Below are 17,396 nucleotides of genomic sequence, written 5' to 3' on the forward strand. Positions count from 1 at the left end.
GAACAGAAGGAATCCTGGGTACTTTTGGAGCAAGACACTGAACCTGTTTGGAGTTGTAGGGGTGATACTAAAGTATAGCTCTAATGATAGGCTTACCTAGACAGGAAGGCATTCCCAGCTCCATCTGTAGTGTTACACCCAGTTTTGGGGGTTTGCACTATGTTAGCTGTTCCTGTGTTTATGTGGGTACATGCTTATTTGGGCACCCAAGCTCATTCATGCCTAGTCTTTGGGAATCCTGGAATGGAGAGATCATGGTGCTAAGGCTGAGTCACTCTCTTGGAAAGGTCAGGGTTCTAAGAGGAGTTGTGCCAGATCTGCTCTGGAATGCCTTCTTTTCTCCCTTCTGCTGTGCCTACCCTTCTCTGAACACACCTAGGATCGTAGATGCCCACTCAACTCTTAGGCTACTAGGCCTGGGAGACTCCATTACTATGCTTCCTTACCAAGGATAACCAGAGCACAAGGGGGTAAATAGCACTTACCAGGGCTACTCTTCCTCTCCCCTTCCCTAATGTCCTCAAAGCCCTGTAACTCCCCAATGGTATAGAAGGCTTGTAGAATATGCAAAGATGTTTCTGACCCTTAAGGACTGAAGCAAATTTGTGGCTATTCAGTGAGTGAGGTTAGCTTAAATGGTTTTACGGTGACAATTAGTGGTGAGCATTCCAAGTAGAGTCGTCTCAGGTTGTCCCATGACTTTTTTGGTTGGGGGTCTAGTCAGCACTGTTCAAGGTGACTTGAGAGAAAGGAGGGTGGTAGCCATAAGATAAATGAAGTAGGCCAATTACGTAGAATCATTTTCAACAATTATTTATAGCTGTATGACCTTGGGTAAGGCATTTAACCTTTCTGAATCTTAGTTTTCCATCTTTAAAATGGGGACAATAATGATAGCCACTTCATAGAGATTTATGAGAGAGAAAAGAGCTCACGACTGTGAAAGTACACCTAGAAGGGTGCCTGGCGTATTGAAGGTGCTTGATAAATGCCCCAGTTCTCTTAATTTCTTTCATTGTATTTCATCCTCTTTAAGTATTTGAGATCGAAGAATTTTAGGACCCTAGTTAGGCTTTGCCTCTAATTTATAAGTGTGCTTCCTGAACTGCACGATCTGATTTTTCTTTTTAATGCATGAGGAAACTGATATTTGAAATAATGATGCCAATGACTGGCGTAGTTTATGGCAAGCCCCATTGTGCCTTCCGCTGCAGCTTGTTGTGGGGAAATAGTCTGAGAATCTGCATGGGTGTGTCTGTTGCTTGGTGAAGAGGAACTCCAGTTCTGGGGAGCCTTGAAAGTCCCAGGATGAGGGAGTAGGGGAAAAGGAGAAGAGGTATATGAGACCCAGGTTAAACAAGATGGTTATGGGGTGGGAAGAATAGAGGATGTGCAGAGGAGAAAATGATTAGAGGAACCCTTGCTTAAGAGGGCAAAACAGTTTGTGAAATCAATGGGTCCCCGCCCCTTTGCAGAAACCAGGCAGCTGTGGCTGAGGCCCACCCCAAGCCCTTGCTGTGCTTGTAGCTTTCACTTCCTCTTTGTGTGTGTGTGTGTGTGTGTGGTGGTGGGGTGTGGGTGCAGGGGAGATCTTAGTCTGGTCACCCTTCCAGGTCTATCTGTAGGTAGATAGGTTTTCCATGTGGACTGAAAGTGTGTTGTAGTAGGCTCCCTTGAGGTCTGAAGAGCAGTTCCCTCGAGGTTCGTGGGAGCTAGGGTAGGGAGTACTCATTAAGCTAAGCTGGTGCTTCGGTGGGGCTGTGCAGAACAGAATTAGCTTCCTGTCTATATCTTGTATATTAGGCCACCTTGTCTGGGTTTGTCTTCAGGGATTTCTGTTTCTGCCTGTGGCACACCTCTTCCCCAAATCTGGTGAGCTAGCACCAAATACTGTGGTGTGGTGGAAAAGTTTCTAATTTATTCTCTTCTGATAGATTCTGGGAAGAGGGTCAGGGAGCTGGGAAAGAAGGCCTTGATCCTTAACTTTGTGCTTTTGGAGGGTTTTCGCATGTTGAATATTTCTGTGTGGTATTTGAAGGGCATACATCCTGTTTCTTGTCTCTGTGTCCTCGTACGTGCTGTTTCTCTACTTGGAATACCATGAACTTCCCTTTCCCTTTAACATATTTCTCCTGTGATAATCTTATTTATCCTTCAGGACAGGTCAGCTCTTCATTTAGAAACCTTCCGTCTTTCTACCTTCTCCATTATGGCCTGGGTACCCCTTTAGGTTTCCACAGTTCCCTCTGATTACCTCTATCATTGCCCATGCAGTACAGAATGGTAATCACCCATTCACTTGTCTTCATGTCACTCCCCCCAACAAAAACTAATTTCACACACTTGCTTACTCACTCTCTTTCATGTAGGCACATGTGCAAGAATTAGAATCATCCCGAGGCCTGGTCCATACAGGATGTCTGATAACTTGGTGGTATATGAAACCGGCATGTGTGTATATGTGACTGTGTCCGGGTCCTTTATAAAATATTTGAGGTAGGTAAGAGGTGGCTCTATTTGCTTTTCTAGGTCTTACTAGAATTGTAGGTAAAATTTTAGGGTACTCTTTGGATTATGAAACAATGTCTATTGCTGGGCCACTGGGGAGGCTGCTGGGTAATTTCTATAGAGATTCTGGTAGGCCTCTTTCCTGCTGCTCTCTGAAGAAAATAGACCAAATTAGGACAGTGGAGGAAAGCCTTCTTACTCCACCCAGAGAACTCTGATGTGTATATGTGTGTAGGGGTGAGTGGTTTTATGCATATTCACCTCAGCATTAGGGGGTGTGAAGATTATATGTTTGTGGTGGTAGGGGTGCTAAACACCCTGGTATTGTAGGCTGGATAGGTTAAACAGTTTTTACTGGTCTCAGTAAATTGGTAGCTGAGCTTGTGGTTTGGAGGGCAAGATGTGGCTTTATCAACTCAAAACAATACAAAGCCAGCTTTTAGAGAAGTTATATCAATCAATGTAGGGACCAAAATTAATAAACTAATAAGCTGGATGTTATGTTCCTGTTCTCTTACCGACTCCTCTCCCCTCCCGGAGAGTTTTCCTAAACAATCATAGCTCTACAGACCTCAAGGCATTTTTTTGGGTGCTCTATACCTCTGCTTCCAGGACCATGACAAAAATGAAGACTGAGCTAGTGGCTACAAACAGATACCTAGGGCAGGTATGAGGCCACTCTTCAGCCTTCAGTACATCTACTGGAGGCGGGAGTTAAGAGTTGGTATTTTCTTAAGGCCTATGTGATAAACCTCCTTCCTTGATGGGGGCAAGAGTTAGATTGGACTGTAAGATTAGGTGTGGGGGAGAAGCAGGCTGGGTGGGACTGGGGATATCCTGTTTAGGGGTGGTCAGCCAAGGTCCCCCATACAAGCCTAGCCAAGGATCATGCCACACAGAAGGTGTGTGGCAGTGATGTGGAGGCAGTGCCTCCTTAGTGAGGCAATGCTGTGGAATGGCATCTGCCTTCTGACTTCTCCCCATGGATGAGGGAGGGCCTCCCTGAATATTCAGATGGAATGCTCAGCCACATTCTTTGCTACTTATAGTCTGGCAAGGGAAGACAAGAAGGAGCCACGGAGTCAGCTGATCTGAGAGGAGTGAAGGAAAATTGAGCAATGAGTGGGCTCAGGCTGTGCTACCCCCACACCATCTCTTCCTCTGAGTTTGTTGGGGGAGCTGTTCCTATGGGTCTAAAGTCATTTTCTGTTTTGGAGTGGCCAAAGCCACTCTAGGCCCATTAAGACTGTCTTCAAATCATGCTGCTTTAGATGCTGATACTGGTATCTAAAACCCATGTGTAATGAGACTTGAGTGGTGTTTGGGAGCCTTTTTAAAAAATTAGTTTATTGTATTTTTGCATCTTCTCGTTCACTAATCAAGGAAGAGCATTGGCATATTGTCTTCCAGTCTCCAAATGTAGGAAAAGTTGCCAATTTGTGTTTTTTCCAGAAAATTCATTTTTTCAGAGGTACTTTGGACCATTACCATCTGTCTCGAGGCATGGATCCTCCACTGTGGAAAGTCCTCCCAGTGTTAGCTGGTCGCCCCTCCTGTCCGTGTCTGTAAAACTGGGAGATTTACTGCAGATTATTTAGCCTGATCAAGCAGAGAACTCCATCTCCCCTCCCTAGCCTACCATAGCCTCCTCCAGGGAGGGGAAGTGTGGTAATGACATTATCTTTCCCCAGGCAGCCACGTGTTCTCTGAGAACAGGATGTGGGGAGGGCTGGGCCCCAGTCACAGGGTATGGGGGTAGGCTCGGGAAAGAGGGCTGGTGGTGTGGCCATGCAGGTTGTTGCCTGCCTCCTTGGCTTTGAGAGGCATGAAAAGCCCCTGTATTCTCGAGTGTTCTCTCATGTGTACACCTACCCTCCCACGACATGTCTGTGTTCTTATCTAAGAAAGAACTGTAAACACCTGTGAATGAGGCCCAGCTCTTCAGGCTGGAGAAACTCAATGGCAAGGAGGGGGTGGGCCCAGGCTCCCTACTGTACCAGCCCGTGCCATGTGACTCCTGCAGCCATAGGCCATTTTGGCAAGGTTTTGTCAGGGAAGCTGGGCCCCAGTAGAGAATGGGGCTTCTTTCTTGCTCTTTCCCAGGGCCCTAGTCATTCCCCTCCCCCCAGATGGCTCCCTAGCATGCTGAGGTGATTTGCATGCTCAGTTTCCTTTCAGGCCCCATCCTCTTCTTCTCCCTGCCCCCACTACTTCTGCTGGGGACCTTTGGAGATGTACTGCCTGGGGTGGGGAAAAGAGGATGTAGCTAGCTTCCTGTGCAAGGGAGGGTGGGGCGCCCGCCTTCCTGCCTGTGTGCCCACTCACCCAGCCGCCATTTACCCAGTGGTTGAGGAACTGCCTGAAGAGTTAAGTTCAGAGTCACTAGAGTCTGAGGGTCTCTCCAGGGCGTAGGGATGGGGCTTTACTCTTGTTGGACTCTTCACAATTCTCTACTGTGGGGATTGCTGGGTTCCCTTTTCCTGGAATCACAATGCTGAAGGGGCCTTTAGAGTCCAACTTGTCCAACTACCTCATGTTACAGATGGGGAAACTAAAGCCCAGAGGGTCCTTTAAGTCCTATAAGGAATCAGAGGCAGACTTAGGATGAATTCTAGCAAGTTAGACCTGGTGCTCTCTCCCTTCCCCCAAGCTGCTAGTCCAGTGGTTTGCAAACTGTATTTGGCTAAGCTGCCTGGGGAGCTGTAGCCCTCCTTCAGCCAGAACAGTTCTACTTTTATGTACTTCATTTTTTGAAATTTCATGTGATTTTCTGTTTGGGAGAGTGAAGAGACAGGAAGCTGCTTAAAAAAGTCATAAAATTGAAAAGCACTGATCAAGACCTACCCAGTATAGTTGGGGACACTCAGACCTAGAGAGGGAAGGGACTATCCCAAAGCTACTGGAACTAGACCCAGAATCAATTTCTGGCCCACTGTTCTTGGCTGGTTGTCCCCAGCTAATGGTGTGGCTCCCTCTACCACAAGAAAGACTGTCTCCACCCTGTGCTTCCTTGATCTTCTCCCATCCCAAAGAGAGACCCTCTTATAGTATCCTGAGATAGAGCTAGAGGCCAGAGGCCAGTAGGTTTCTTGGATGCAATAAATGATAAGTAAGCCATTGGAAGGACCCTCTTGTATCCTTAAATAACAGAAACTTGGAAGGGCAAAGGACAGTGTACTAGTAATTGAGGAGACCTGGGTTCTAGTGCTGTTTCCTTCACACTTGAGCAAATTGCTATTTACCTCACTGAGCCTCCATTTCTCCCTTCTGTAAAATGGTGCTTGTCTCTGCCCTGCCTTTCATACAGAGTTGAATTTAGTGTGACGGTGCATGTGGACAAGTGTCTTTTAAACTGTAAAGCACTGTGCACATGAGGCTAGGATTATTATTGTATAAGGGTGAGCCAGTGGCCCTGGAAGAATCTGGATTGGATAATGAGTTTCCAAGAGAAAGGAACTAAAATTAAACATTTAATACATGCTAGGTGGCAAGCCAGGTTCTTTCCTATAAGTAAAGGAGATAATGTTGTCCTCACAACAATTGTGTGAGCTAGGCATTATTACTCTCGGTCTATTTATAGGGAAACTAAGGCTTCAGGAGGTCTAGGGACTTGCAGTGCCCCAGAACCTCCCTCCAGAGCCCACACTGTCTGTCACATATTTGTGAAGGGACCTTAAGAATGTGTTGTGGTTTTTACAGGGGCTTTCCAACTTATTCCCTGCCCGACTCCAGCCTCCCTCCTCTGGTTAGGATGGGACTGTCTGTTGTTGCCTTCATGTCTCAGTCCTGGGCTCTTTATCCCCAGCTTTCCTTGGTGGTATACCAGGCACACTTAGGTGGCCTTATTTGGCTTTTAGCTGATGGAGGAGCCCTTTGGGTTAGCCACTTTTTTGTTGACAAGATGGGCTTTCTCTTCCCCTGGGGTGCTGTTAGGGAGAGCCGGAGATTTGTTGCTAGTCAGACAGATCTAGCTCTTGGTCAAGATCGTGCAGCTAGAAGATGGCAGTTGTTTCCCTTCATTGAGACTCAGTTTTCCCATTTGTAAGATGGGCCTAAGGATGTTTACATCACATGTGTCTCATGGCTGGTAAATGTTTAACAACGAACTTTTTTGGTGAAGCCAAGATTGCACTGTTTATGCATCCCTGAGGTGTAAATATTCTCACCATGGCTGATTTCAACCTACCAACATGAGGTCCTTGAAGGAACAGTTATGAAGAGATGTATATCATCAGCCCTAGTGTGAGCTAGTTCCAGTGCACTGGAACCAGCTAATTAACCAGTTAATTAATCACACCCATCTTAGACTCCCACCCTCACTCATGCTCAACATGCTCACATCTGTATGCAATTACAGCATCCTCTCACCACGTCTCTTCTGTTCTCCAAGTTCCCAGAGCATCCGGGAAAGAGAGAGTGTCATTTAAGGTCTGCTCTTTGCCTGAAAGTTCTCCCAGGGAAAGAGTGACTGTGGAACGTTTAAGGGGCGGAGAACTCAAGAAGGCATTTTGATTAGGGGCTCTAATTAGAGCACTTTCATCAATGTGTTTTGGCTGCTGAGGGATCTGCACCTGCTGTTTCCTCCCACTATCTGATTTTTAACCAGATGAGAGGATGGTGGAAGACTCTGGACAATGGACGGAGGATTTGGCCATTCTAGAAAGCACTTAGCTTTCTGATTGGAATTCCAAGGTCTTCTCTTCCCTCTCCTGCCTGGTCCACAGCCTGTTCTGCTGGGTCCTAACCTCACTGTCCCTGCATGAGGATCTCTGGGCTCGAAAGCATTTTGGAGGACCAGACCTCTGGTCCTACCTCTCATCTCATCACAACAGCATCTGTGCCAGCTGATTTTTTTTTTAAGCTTCCCGGAGGATAAGAATCACCTGGGGCAAAACTACTACTTCCCAAGCTCCTCTGGAGAGTCTGTTTGTCTGAGAGTCTGGAGAGAGAGTTTGGAGTGGTTGCAGGAATCTGGGTTTTTAAAGATTTTATTTTTTCTTTTTTTTTTCCCCCAAAGCCCCCCGATACATAGTTGTATATTTTAGTTGTGGATCCTTCTAGTTGTGGCATGTGGGACGCTGCCTCAGCGTGGTTTGATGAGCAGTGCCATGTCCGCGCCCAGGATTCGAACCAACGAAACACTGGCCGCCTGCAGCGGAGCGCGCGAACCTAACCACTCGGCAACGGGGCCAGCCCCAGGAATCTGGGTTTTTAAATCAGTGCCCCAAATGATTCTTATGATTAGTTAAGTTTGGGAAACACCACGTTAGCATTGCACAACACTCTGCCAGGTTGGCATCATTGTGCCTGTTTCTCTATGGGAAGATGGAGAGCACATGGCTTATTATTGGTGGAGCTGGATCTTGCACTCAGGTTTTCCGAATACAAAGCTGTGTTCCTCCTACAACAGAAATATTGCTTTAGTGCACAAAAGTGTCTGTGGTGGTGAGGAATGATGTTATTAGATAGGGAGGGGCAAGGATAATCCTTGCCCTACTTTACAAATAGGAAGACCAGACTGCAGAGGGGTTCGGGGGCAGTAGCAGGGTTGATTGCATCCCTGATCTTTTGTGGAAGTGGGCTGTGTTCAACTCTGGAGAGCCATTCTCCAGGTCCAGTGGCCCAGATGTCTCAGCAGTTGCTGTCTGTTTGCTGTGTTTCTCTTCTATCAAGCATCTCTCTAGCCTTGAGAGGCTGTTTGGTTCAGGGAACCGTATTCCGTGCCAGAGGTTCCCAAATCTGGCTGGGCCTTAGAATTATCTGAAGGTCTTAACTGCTGATGCTTGGGCCCTGCTTCTTATATAATAAATCAGAATCTCTGTGGGTGAGGCCAGGGAATCTGTATTTTAAAAATTTCCCTGGGTGATTCTGATGAGTCAGTTTTCAGACCTAGTTTGTGATTTTTCTGGATACTAGCCGAAGGAATTTGGAGGTCCTGATGGGTTGTGTTGAGGGGGTGGGGACTTGTGGATGTTGGTGAGACATGATTGGAGAAAATGGCGAGGAAGAGCCCAGAATGAGGACGGAAGATCAGGCAGCCTTTGAAAAGGACAAGGTAGCGTAAGCACTCTGTTGTGTTCTGCTTCCCCCCAGGGCTTTGCTTCTTGGGGGAAATCCCCATCTCTCCCAAGAGAGAAAGAATTTACCATAATGCAAGGATATATATGTGTCTACCTGATGTGCATGGCTTCACACTGTCTAACCATCTAGAAATCTAATCACAGTTTAGAGTTTGCTGCCAAAGTGAAAGTGACCTTTATGCTGGAAGGGGTCTCTGGAGGTCTTTTTGGGCATCCCCTAGCCCTCTGTAGTCCAACATGTTTTTGTTTTAAATCATTACTAAGAGGTAAGATATGTGTAATAATATGGCTTAAAAAGGAGGGGTTAGCAATCATCACATTCTGCTTATGATGTGCCAAGTACTTTCATGTCTAGTATTTTAACTTAAGTCTCCCAATAAGCCTGTTCTGAGGTTAATATTATTAGACCCGTTTTATAAATTCGGAAACTGAGTTTCAGAAAGAGGAAGGTCAAAGAGGCTCCAAAACCTCTTTCTACTGTACCATGTTCTGCTCTTCAAAGAGATGAGACCATTATTTCTGGGATGAGGGCTCTAATTTTGTAGGTTCCCCAGGTACCAGGTTTGGCCGTTGGCTTACCAGCAAGGTTGGCAGGAAGCTGACCTTAGCCTAGCTCTGGGGTTGAAAACAGAGCTTTTTGACTTGGCCTGGAAGCCTCTCCCTGCCCATGCATAGTTGACTGATCCTGGCTTCAGTGATTTTAACACCCAGGAGCACAGGACAGGGCAAAAATCCCATGAGCAATGGTTGGAACCCAAGCTGAGGTTTGGATCAGCTCCAGTGTGGTCCAGAGCTGTGATGCTAGTGGTTGCTGGGATGTGTTCCTGAGCAGGGAGTACTAGAAGCTCTCTTCTAGTACTCTGTGCAGAATTGGCATCTCCAGGCAGCTGCAAAATGGTCTGTGTTTCCAGTCTCCAAATACTTCCTATGAAACTTGCAGGCAGGAAGCCAGGCCAAGCAGGAAATTGATAGGAGAGACTGAAGCCCAGTTGGGTGTGGCCCCAGAGAGGGGCTTCACCTGCTTGGGAGATTTTCTTTATTAATGATGGGCCCTCTCCTCTTTTATTTCAGCATCTTCAAAGTTTTATGGAGATTGAAGAATGTGTTGTTCTTGGCTACCTGGATATAAATCCATTCCTTAAATTCCCTGCCTCTTTTCCTGCTGCATTCCCCCTCCTCCAACCTCCAGCTTGGGTCTTAGCTGAGCCTGCTATTGGGGACCTTCCCAATCAGTTGCTATCCAAGTTTTTGCAAAATAATTTTAGAAACAAGGAATCTTTGAGTTTCCTTCCATGTTGTTATTCCTTAGAATGAGTGGTGGTGAGTGTCTCAAAGCCTGAAAGTTAGGCCTGCCTTCTGTCAAAAGCTAGACTTCCAAGCAGAGCCAGCTTGCAGTTTTTCATGGAAGCCAGCTGGTCCAGCCTCCTCCACATAGTCTTTCCAGATCAACAATAGTTTGTCTCAAGTGTCTACTATTTTCTAAGTGCCAGAGTGGTTCTATGGCTTATTAAATAGGCCAGTGGACCAAGAGGCAAATTTTCAGTCCTTGCTCTCACACTGCCTAGCAGCTGTATGACCCTGGGCCAGTGCCTCCCCTTCTCTGGACCTCAGTTTTCCCAGCAGTATATTGCAGTTTGAATCAAATGATCTCTGAGGTCCCTTCCAGGTCTGACAGTTTTTGGATTCTGGACTGTTTATTCTCTTGAAGAGCAGGGATGAGAAGTTCAGAATGGTGTTATTCTGGAGGAGCCAGATGAGATTTTAGGATGCGTGGATTGAAATCTTGAGAAAGTGTAAAGAGGTGAAACGGCTATGCTAAGGAGCTGGTGGGGCAGCCTCTGTACCTACCTTAGGAAGGAGAGATGGGCTGGAGTAGCGGGTAGGAGAGTGGGTGTTGTTTTCTCCTGGGGTATGGTTTGGCTGAGCTGATTTTGAAAGTAAGTCCTGGAGTTAGGTGAAAACAGTGGGGAGCCAGTTTCCTTCATGACTTTTCGTGTGTTGAGGGGAAGAGGGGGACTCTACCTCAGCCTGGGGTTGAGCAGAAGGCTGTGTGCAATTAAGGCTGGATTAATAGGGAAGCTGCAGTTTGCTAAAGTAACCTATTTCTGACCTTTTCAGCTTTGGCCTCTGCCCTGAGCTCTCCTCCCATAGCGACACGGTAGTTATGTTCTCATTGCTAAGAGGGGTTAGTTATGTTTGGGGTTATTCCCCCAAATATATGATAACTGGGTGAGTAATACCCAGTCTCCAATATGCCCTTGTCTCTCAGTTGAAATGGTTCTTGGGGAGCTTTTGGAGGGCAGGACTGGGCCAAAGCATGTGAAAGGGGACACTTACTTCTCATGTCCTTTGCAGCAGTTGGAGTGGTTGAAGAATTACTGCTGATCCATTAAATTATGGGTGTGTGTGGAGTTGGCTGTGGTTCTCCTTTCTAGAAATTACCGGGAAAAGGCACATAGGAAGGCATAGGAAGGGTTAACCCCAGGCAGGGCTTGCAGGCTGGGCAGTGTTAAGGGTCTGGAAATAGTCAGGAAGAAGTCAGAGCAGATAATTGTACCAGGTACTATTTCCAAGTCAACAGGGAAGAGGCAGAGTTGCTGGGAAGTGAGTGAGTCAGAAGGAGGGGTAGGAGAAGAATGCCTCCTAGGCTATAGATTCAAAGCAACTCTTGTTTTCCCCCTTATGGAAAAAGGCTGCTTGAGGCAGTGCTGTCATCACGAGAGGCAAGACAGACCAGGTGCTGCCCTGCCCTGGCCCCAGTTCTGATAGCAGGAAATGGTGGGTACTGGAGCCTAAATAATGGAGATAGGCAGTTTGTGTGACACCGTGGTGACTGTTCTCTGTCCAAAGAAGAGACTGAAGTTCTGAGATTGCCCGTGTAGGGCTTGTCCTACCTCTGGCCCCTCTCCTTCTCTTACCTTTGCCTTCTCCATACCAGCAGCTCCACTGAAAGCCCAGAGGGGGTGGCCCCTTGAGGAGAATGGGGAGGTGGCAGGTGAGGGGGTGAGGTCATTGAGCTCAGACTCAGCTGGCTGACTCACAAGCTCTGCCCAAGTGAGGGGGCCTGCCCAAGCAGTGCTTCCCAGATGTGCCCAAGCTTTCTATGCCAAAATGTTTTGGCCTTGGCCAAAATAGTTGCCAAGGTGGTGTCTGAAGATAGCAGTGCAATCAGCATGATCAGAGAGGTAGGTGGAGTTGTGGAAGGAACTCCAGGAATATCCAGAAGACCCATTTTCACCACTTACTGGCTGAGTAAATGGGACTTCAGTGATGTTAAATAAGACTGTGGATGATAGGGCTTGGCACATAGTTGGTACTCAGTAAGTTCAGTGTTCAGTGTTCATTTCAATCCTTCTCTCACATGCCTCTGTGCACTTCAGTTTCTTCGTACGTTAAGTGGGGCCAGTAATGCCAGTTCCACAGTCTTACAGGTCTGTGCTTCAGGCAAGTTACTTGTGATTATTTGACTCTCTCTGTTTTCTCCTCTGTTCCCCTAAACTCCTCTCCAGGAAAAAGCTACCTTGTACTTCAGTGACATGGGGCAAGTGAGGAGAAACATTGACCTGATCTTTTCACTATTGCCTGGCTGCTACTCACCTGGGTGCGCGTGTCTCTAGGGAAAGAGAGTGTCCCTTATTTGAAGCTGGCCAGGCCCAAAGACCAAAGTACCCTAGCTGCTGCAGCCAAAGCAGAGGTAGCATCTGGCCTCGTTATTTTTGTTTCTCAGGCTAGCCATCTGGTGACACAGGAGAGATCCCACTTTGTTGAGGGCCTTGGATGGGAGACCACTGAGATGGACTTGTTAGTGTCCACTGAAGGGCTTGGTGTGGGAAGTGTCTGTGTTCAATTGTTCAATAAATAACAGTGGGTTTATTGTTCTTGGGGTAAGGGTGGGAGGGCTGGTGTGTATGAGAGGGTGACCCTCTCTGCCACACCCAGACATTTTTTTGTTCCTTAAACCCTTAATGTTTTCCAGAGACACAGTCTTTGACCTCAGACTGTGCCTGGATCCTCAGGGACAGGCTTAGGCAGGAATTTAGCTCTCTGCTAGGGACTACATCATGAAATGCTACCCTACCCAGGCCAACTCCTCCACTCCTGCCAAGCTGAGGGGCTGCCTAGGAGCTTTCTGCTGACTTTGGAGGCTTTATTTTCAGGTTCTTGCCTCCAAAACTAGACCATCCTCTTCTTCCCATTGAGATTGCAGAGGCCAAGCCTAAAAGGAGGGCAGTGGGTGCCCACTAGGGTGGGCATCCACTGGGCCCTGTGTGGCAGTAGGTCTGGGCCTGAAGCTCATCTTACACACTTAGGTCCCAGATTAGTCTAAGGAAGAACAAGAGATCTTTGATCAAGACTCCTGCTCTACCTGTCACCTTTAGGCCCCAGTTGTGTTAGTACCCTTTCTCTCTCCTGCCTCTGACATACAGAAAACAGGAGAGCACAGACCCAGGACCTTCTCCTCATGACTCACATTTTCTAATGAGTTAAGTGGTGGCAAGAATAGAAGTCCCTTTGTGTTTGCTTTTCTTTCTAATTCTTTTTTTAAACCTAAGATTATTTGTCTCCACAGTGAAGTTCAGGAAACCTCAGGCTGCTCTCCCTGGAGAAGTAGCCACAGTGGAATGGCAGAAACCTTGAGCAGGGATTCTGGAGAAGTATGTTCCAACTGGACATCTTCAGATTTTAGGAGAGCCCTCTCTAGGAGGGAGGAAGCGTGAACAACACCAGTCTGTCTGACATGCTTATTCCTAACCCAGGCTGGGTCCTTTTTCTACCGATTGATTTATTTAAGAAACATTCTTTAACAAATATTTGAGTTACATATTTGGGCCTGTGGGCCAGACCCTGAAGATGCTAGATTGACGTGACCTGTGATTGACATGATCTGCAAGAGATACTGGTTTATTTCCTCTGAAAATTCTTCTCAATAGTGTGAAATAAAGGGAACTCCCAGACTGTAAAATGTTTCCCTAGAGTCCCACCCTTTAACTCAATTTCATCCCTGGGCACTTTCTTCCCAAAACCCCTGTTCTGATCCTTCCTGCACCCTACTCACAACTTCCAGGCTGGCTAAGCCATTGCTGACAGGATTAAGGCCCAGCTTTCTAGCATAGCCTTGAAGCCCCTCCCCCTACCTTCCCAGCTTCTCCGCTCGCTCTTCACTCTGAGGGCCTCATTCACCCTGGAGTAGGGCTGCATGCTTGCTTCTAAACAGCCATCTGCATCCCTCTCTCCTTCTGGGCCATCACATGTGCTGCTTTCCCTATTTGGGGCACTTGGATGCTCTTCCCCCAACTCCTACCGTTTCCCTTTTTCAACTCTAACTTATCCTTAGAGACCAGTACAAATACCACTTTGAACTCTGGTTTCTTATTTCCACAAAAGGTTTCCTTTGTTGGGGAGGGGTCTGACCCCCTCCTGGGTTCAGGGATTGATCCTACAGCTCTACTCTGACCATAGTTCCTTAAACATAGTGTTCCATTAATGTTGGGTGAACGGAAATAAATTTATAGGAATCTCCTTAACCTAGAGTTCTCGGGCCTCCCTGAAGTCCATGGATATAATTTAAAGTAGGAAGGATCTATGAACTTGGATGGAGGAAAATTACATATTAGTTTTCACTAAACTCTCACTGGAATTTACGTCCTCTCTCAATTATGAATGTACGCAAAATAAAAGCAGTCATAATGGCAGTACCTGTGACTTTGTCACCAATGGAAATCTAAGATATTTTTATATTAAAATTTAGCTATGGTAGATTTCTCGAAATATCATTTATGCTCAGCACAATGTTGAAATTACAGTAGTAATAACTAATAAGACCCAGTGCTAGGTAACTTATTAATATAATAAAGACATTAACTTTTGATAACTATTTCAATATAATTGGTCTCTTTGTGTCTACTTTATTTCATGCTTTTACAAATATTCTGAGATGGGGTCCATGGACTTGACCAGATTGTGCAGAGGGGTCCATGGCACAAAAGATCAAGATGTAAAATGTTCCCACCTCTGAATCTGTATACTATGCTATATCTGTCTATTTCTTATATCCCCTTACTTAGTACTGTTCATTTAGCCAACATCTTGTGATTACCCACTGAGTCTTGGGTGCTGGAGAGGTAACTCTAAGTAAGACAGAAACCCCAAGGTGAGAATAAAGTCCAGTGTACTAAAAAGCCCACTGTCTCTTTTCCACTCTTTCCTATCCCCTCAGTCATTGGTGTTTTGAGGTCTCCCCTGACCCAGCTCAAGGGTGATTTGAGGCTAGATGTTGAGGCCAAATTTTGGCCCATTGGGCCTTATTCTCCCTACCTTATGAGGGCCCATTCTATGGAGGTCACTGGATTGGCAGGGAGCCTAGGGTAACACTGAGTCAAGGTGGCTAACCTTGCCCGTTGTCTCCCACTGGGGTACTTGCCTTACATGTTCCTGCCTTCAGGGCCTTTCCTGTCCCATTGTCAATCCTGAAATAGATTTCCTCCCTGGCTCCCTGGTGGGATTTATTTACAAAGCTGTTCCCCGGGCCTGGTCCTCATCAGAATTATTTAGCTGGCAAAATGGCTGTCTGGCCTCCTCTTCCCCACTAACTGACCCCTGTGCTCAGGAAAGGCCCAGAGGTATCAAAGACTGATAATTTCATGGGGATTTGCCTCTTTGACAATTCTATTTTTAGTCTCTCCCCCAATAGTATAGGTAGTATGTGAACATCCTAGAAAATGTAGATTAGTGTTTTTTTTTTTTAATTTAAAGAAGGGAGAATGCACTTATAAGATCACCATCCAAAAACAAAGCCTGACTTGACTAACACTTGGGCATGATTCCAATCTTCTCTGTATGCATACTTTTTACAAAATTGATCTCATGCAATCTTGTTGCTTAGTCTTCCTTACTTAATATTACTGAACTATTTTCCCTGGGCATGAAATACTCTTCATAAATATTTTATATGACCATATAATAAGCCATATTGTGGCTACACCATATAGATTACTTAATCAAAATGTCCAACAATTAAAAAATTAATTTTTGATTTATTTTAATGGGAGACATTTTGCATTTCAATGTAAGAGGAGCTTAGCATATTGGTTTAAATTGTGAGGTTTGGATTTAGATCTGAATTCAAACCTTGTCTTCCCCTCTTACTAGTGATGTGACTTTAGGCAAATATCTATTTCTTCATCCCCAATGTGGAGATAATACTCTCTACTTCACAGGGTGATTGTTGATATTAAATGGGGGTAGTGCATATGAAGTGCCTACTAAGTAGTAAGTCTCCATATGTGAAAGCTGCTGCTTATTGTTGCTATTACTACTATTACCACCACTACCAAGTTTTCAGCCAATGGAACAAATCTCTAGTGATGAAATTTCAGCTATCGTTGACCTGGGCTAGGGGATCTATTCGTAAAGGTGGAGGGTGGAGGGTGCTTTTTCTAGTGCCTGTGAAATCCTGGGTGTGGCTACCTGTTATTTTCATCTGGGCCTGTCCCTGTCCCTTATCCCTCTCCTGACTTGGCTTTGGTACACCTCTGTGCTGCCCACACCTACCTCTCCTGAGGCCCCCTTCCTCTCTTGTGCCTAGGGGCACCAATGAGACATAAATACAGGAAGCATTAACAATGCAAGTTGATATATAGAACCATGGATGTCAGCACTGAAATGGTCCTTGGAGATCAACTAGTGTAGTTGACCCCTCTCCCATTACTACCCTTGAACAAATGAGGGGAACTAAGGCCCAGGAAAGAGAGAAGACTTATCCAAGGTTATAGACTGAGCCAGTTACAGTGCTAAGTCTGGAACCCAGTGTTCTATATCGTGCTCTTAACTTGCCTCTGCAAAGAGCAGTGCTGTCGATAATCCAGGCTATAGATCAGAGGTGAGAGAATGCTGTGGGCCTGGAGCTGGCTAATGTAGGTGGGGAAGGCTTCCTGGAAGAAGTACAGTCAGCACTTACTTCCTCTTGATAGTAGGCTGATTAGCATTCATGTGTTTGCCCCTTGGTAAGCATTACTCTCTGCCTATGTTTTTTATTTTCAGTAAGCTGGTTGAGACCAGGGCTGGGTTATTGTTTATTTGTTTCAATATTCTCCCTTCCTTCCCACCAATATCTAAGTTGCTCCAGTTCTTGGCATCCTAGTTCTCTCTTCTCTTGTTGAACAGAGACACTTGTCCCACGCTCTGCTGAGCACAGAGCCAGACACTAATTTGCCTTCTTTGATCTCATCCTAGATCAATGTGCGTGTGACCACAATGGATGCAGAGCTGGAGTTTGCCATCCAGCCCAACACCACTGGCAAGCAGCTGTTTGACCAGGTAAGAGAGGAACTCATTGTTCTTTAGCCTCTTCCACTTCTCCTAGTGGCTCCCACCACAATGACTGCTTCTTGGGAATCTCTTCTCCTACTTGCTCCTCTGAGATAGGTCAAAACAAAGGCTGACCCCAGCCTTAATAACAAAGGAGGCAAAAGTTAACTTTGGCAGCCTGCACTTTGGGTTGTCCTGACTAATACTATCCCTGGTCCTGAACATGGGAGAAAAGAGAAGTGAGCAAGGTATAACTCTATGTTAGATACTCTAAAAATATTAGCACATGGAGCCTTCCTCTAAATCCTAAAAGATGTAAGTGATCTCTTCTCCATTTTAATGAGGAGGCTCAGAAATTAAATAACTTAATTTCACCCAGTTGGTATCTGGCTGGGATTTGAACCCCACATTCTTGTCACTGTACCACATGGCCTCTGTCACATTTTTTTGTTGTTGTTTCCTAGTAGAAGGAAACCAACTTATTCTCCCTGAGGTAGTGTG

The 17,396-nt window shown here is 46.0% G+C and overlaps 1 protein-coding gene across 1 annotated transcript in view; it reads left to right on the top strand.

The window, feature by feature from the left end:
- Positions 1 to 17,396, top strand: part of MSN (moesin) — a 62,078-nt gene that overhangs the window by 21,244 nt on the left and 23,438 nt on the right. The window contains exon 2 of the mRNA XM_001504861.5: positions 16,821 to 16,904. Within this exon, the coding sequence (XP_001504911.1) occupies positions 16,821 to 16,904 (84 nt within the window). The remainder of the gene's footprint in view (positions 1 to 16,820; positions 16,905 to 17,396) is intronic.

This window comes from Equus caballus, chromosome X (assembly GCF_041296265.1).
Source record: "Equus caballus isolate H_3958 breed thoroughbred chromosome X, TB-T2T, whole genome shotgun sequence".
Taxonomy (NCBI): Eukaryota; Metazoa; Chordata; class Mammalia; order Perissodactyla; family Equidae; genus Equus; species Equus caballus.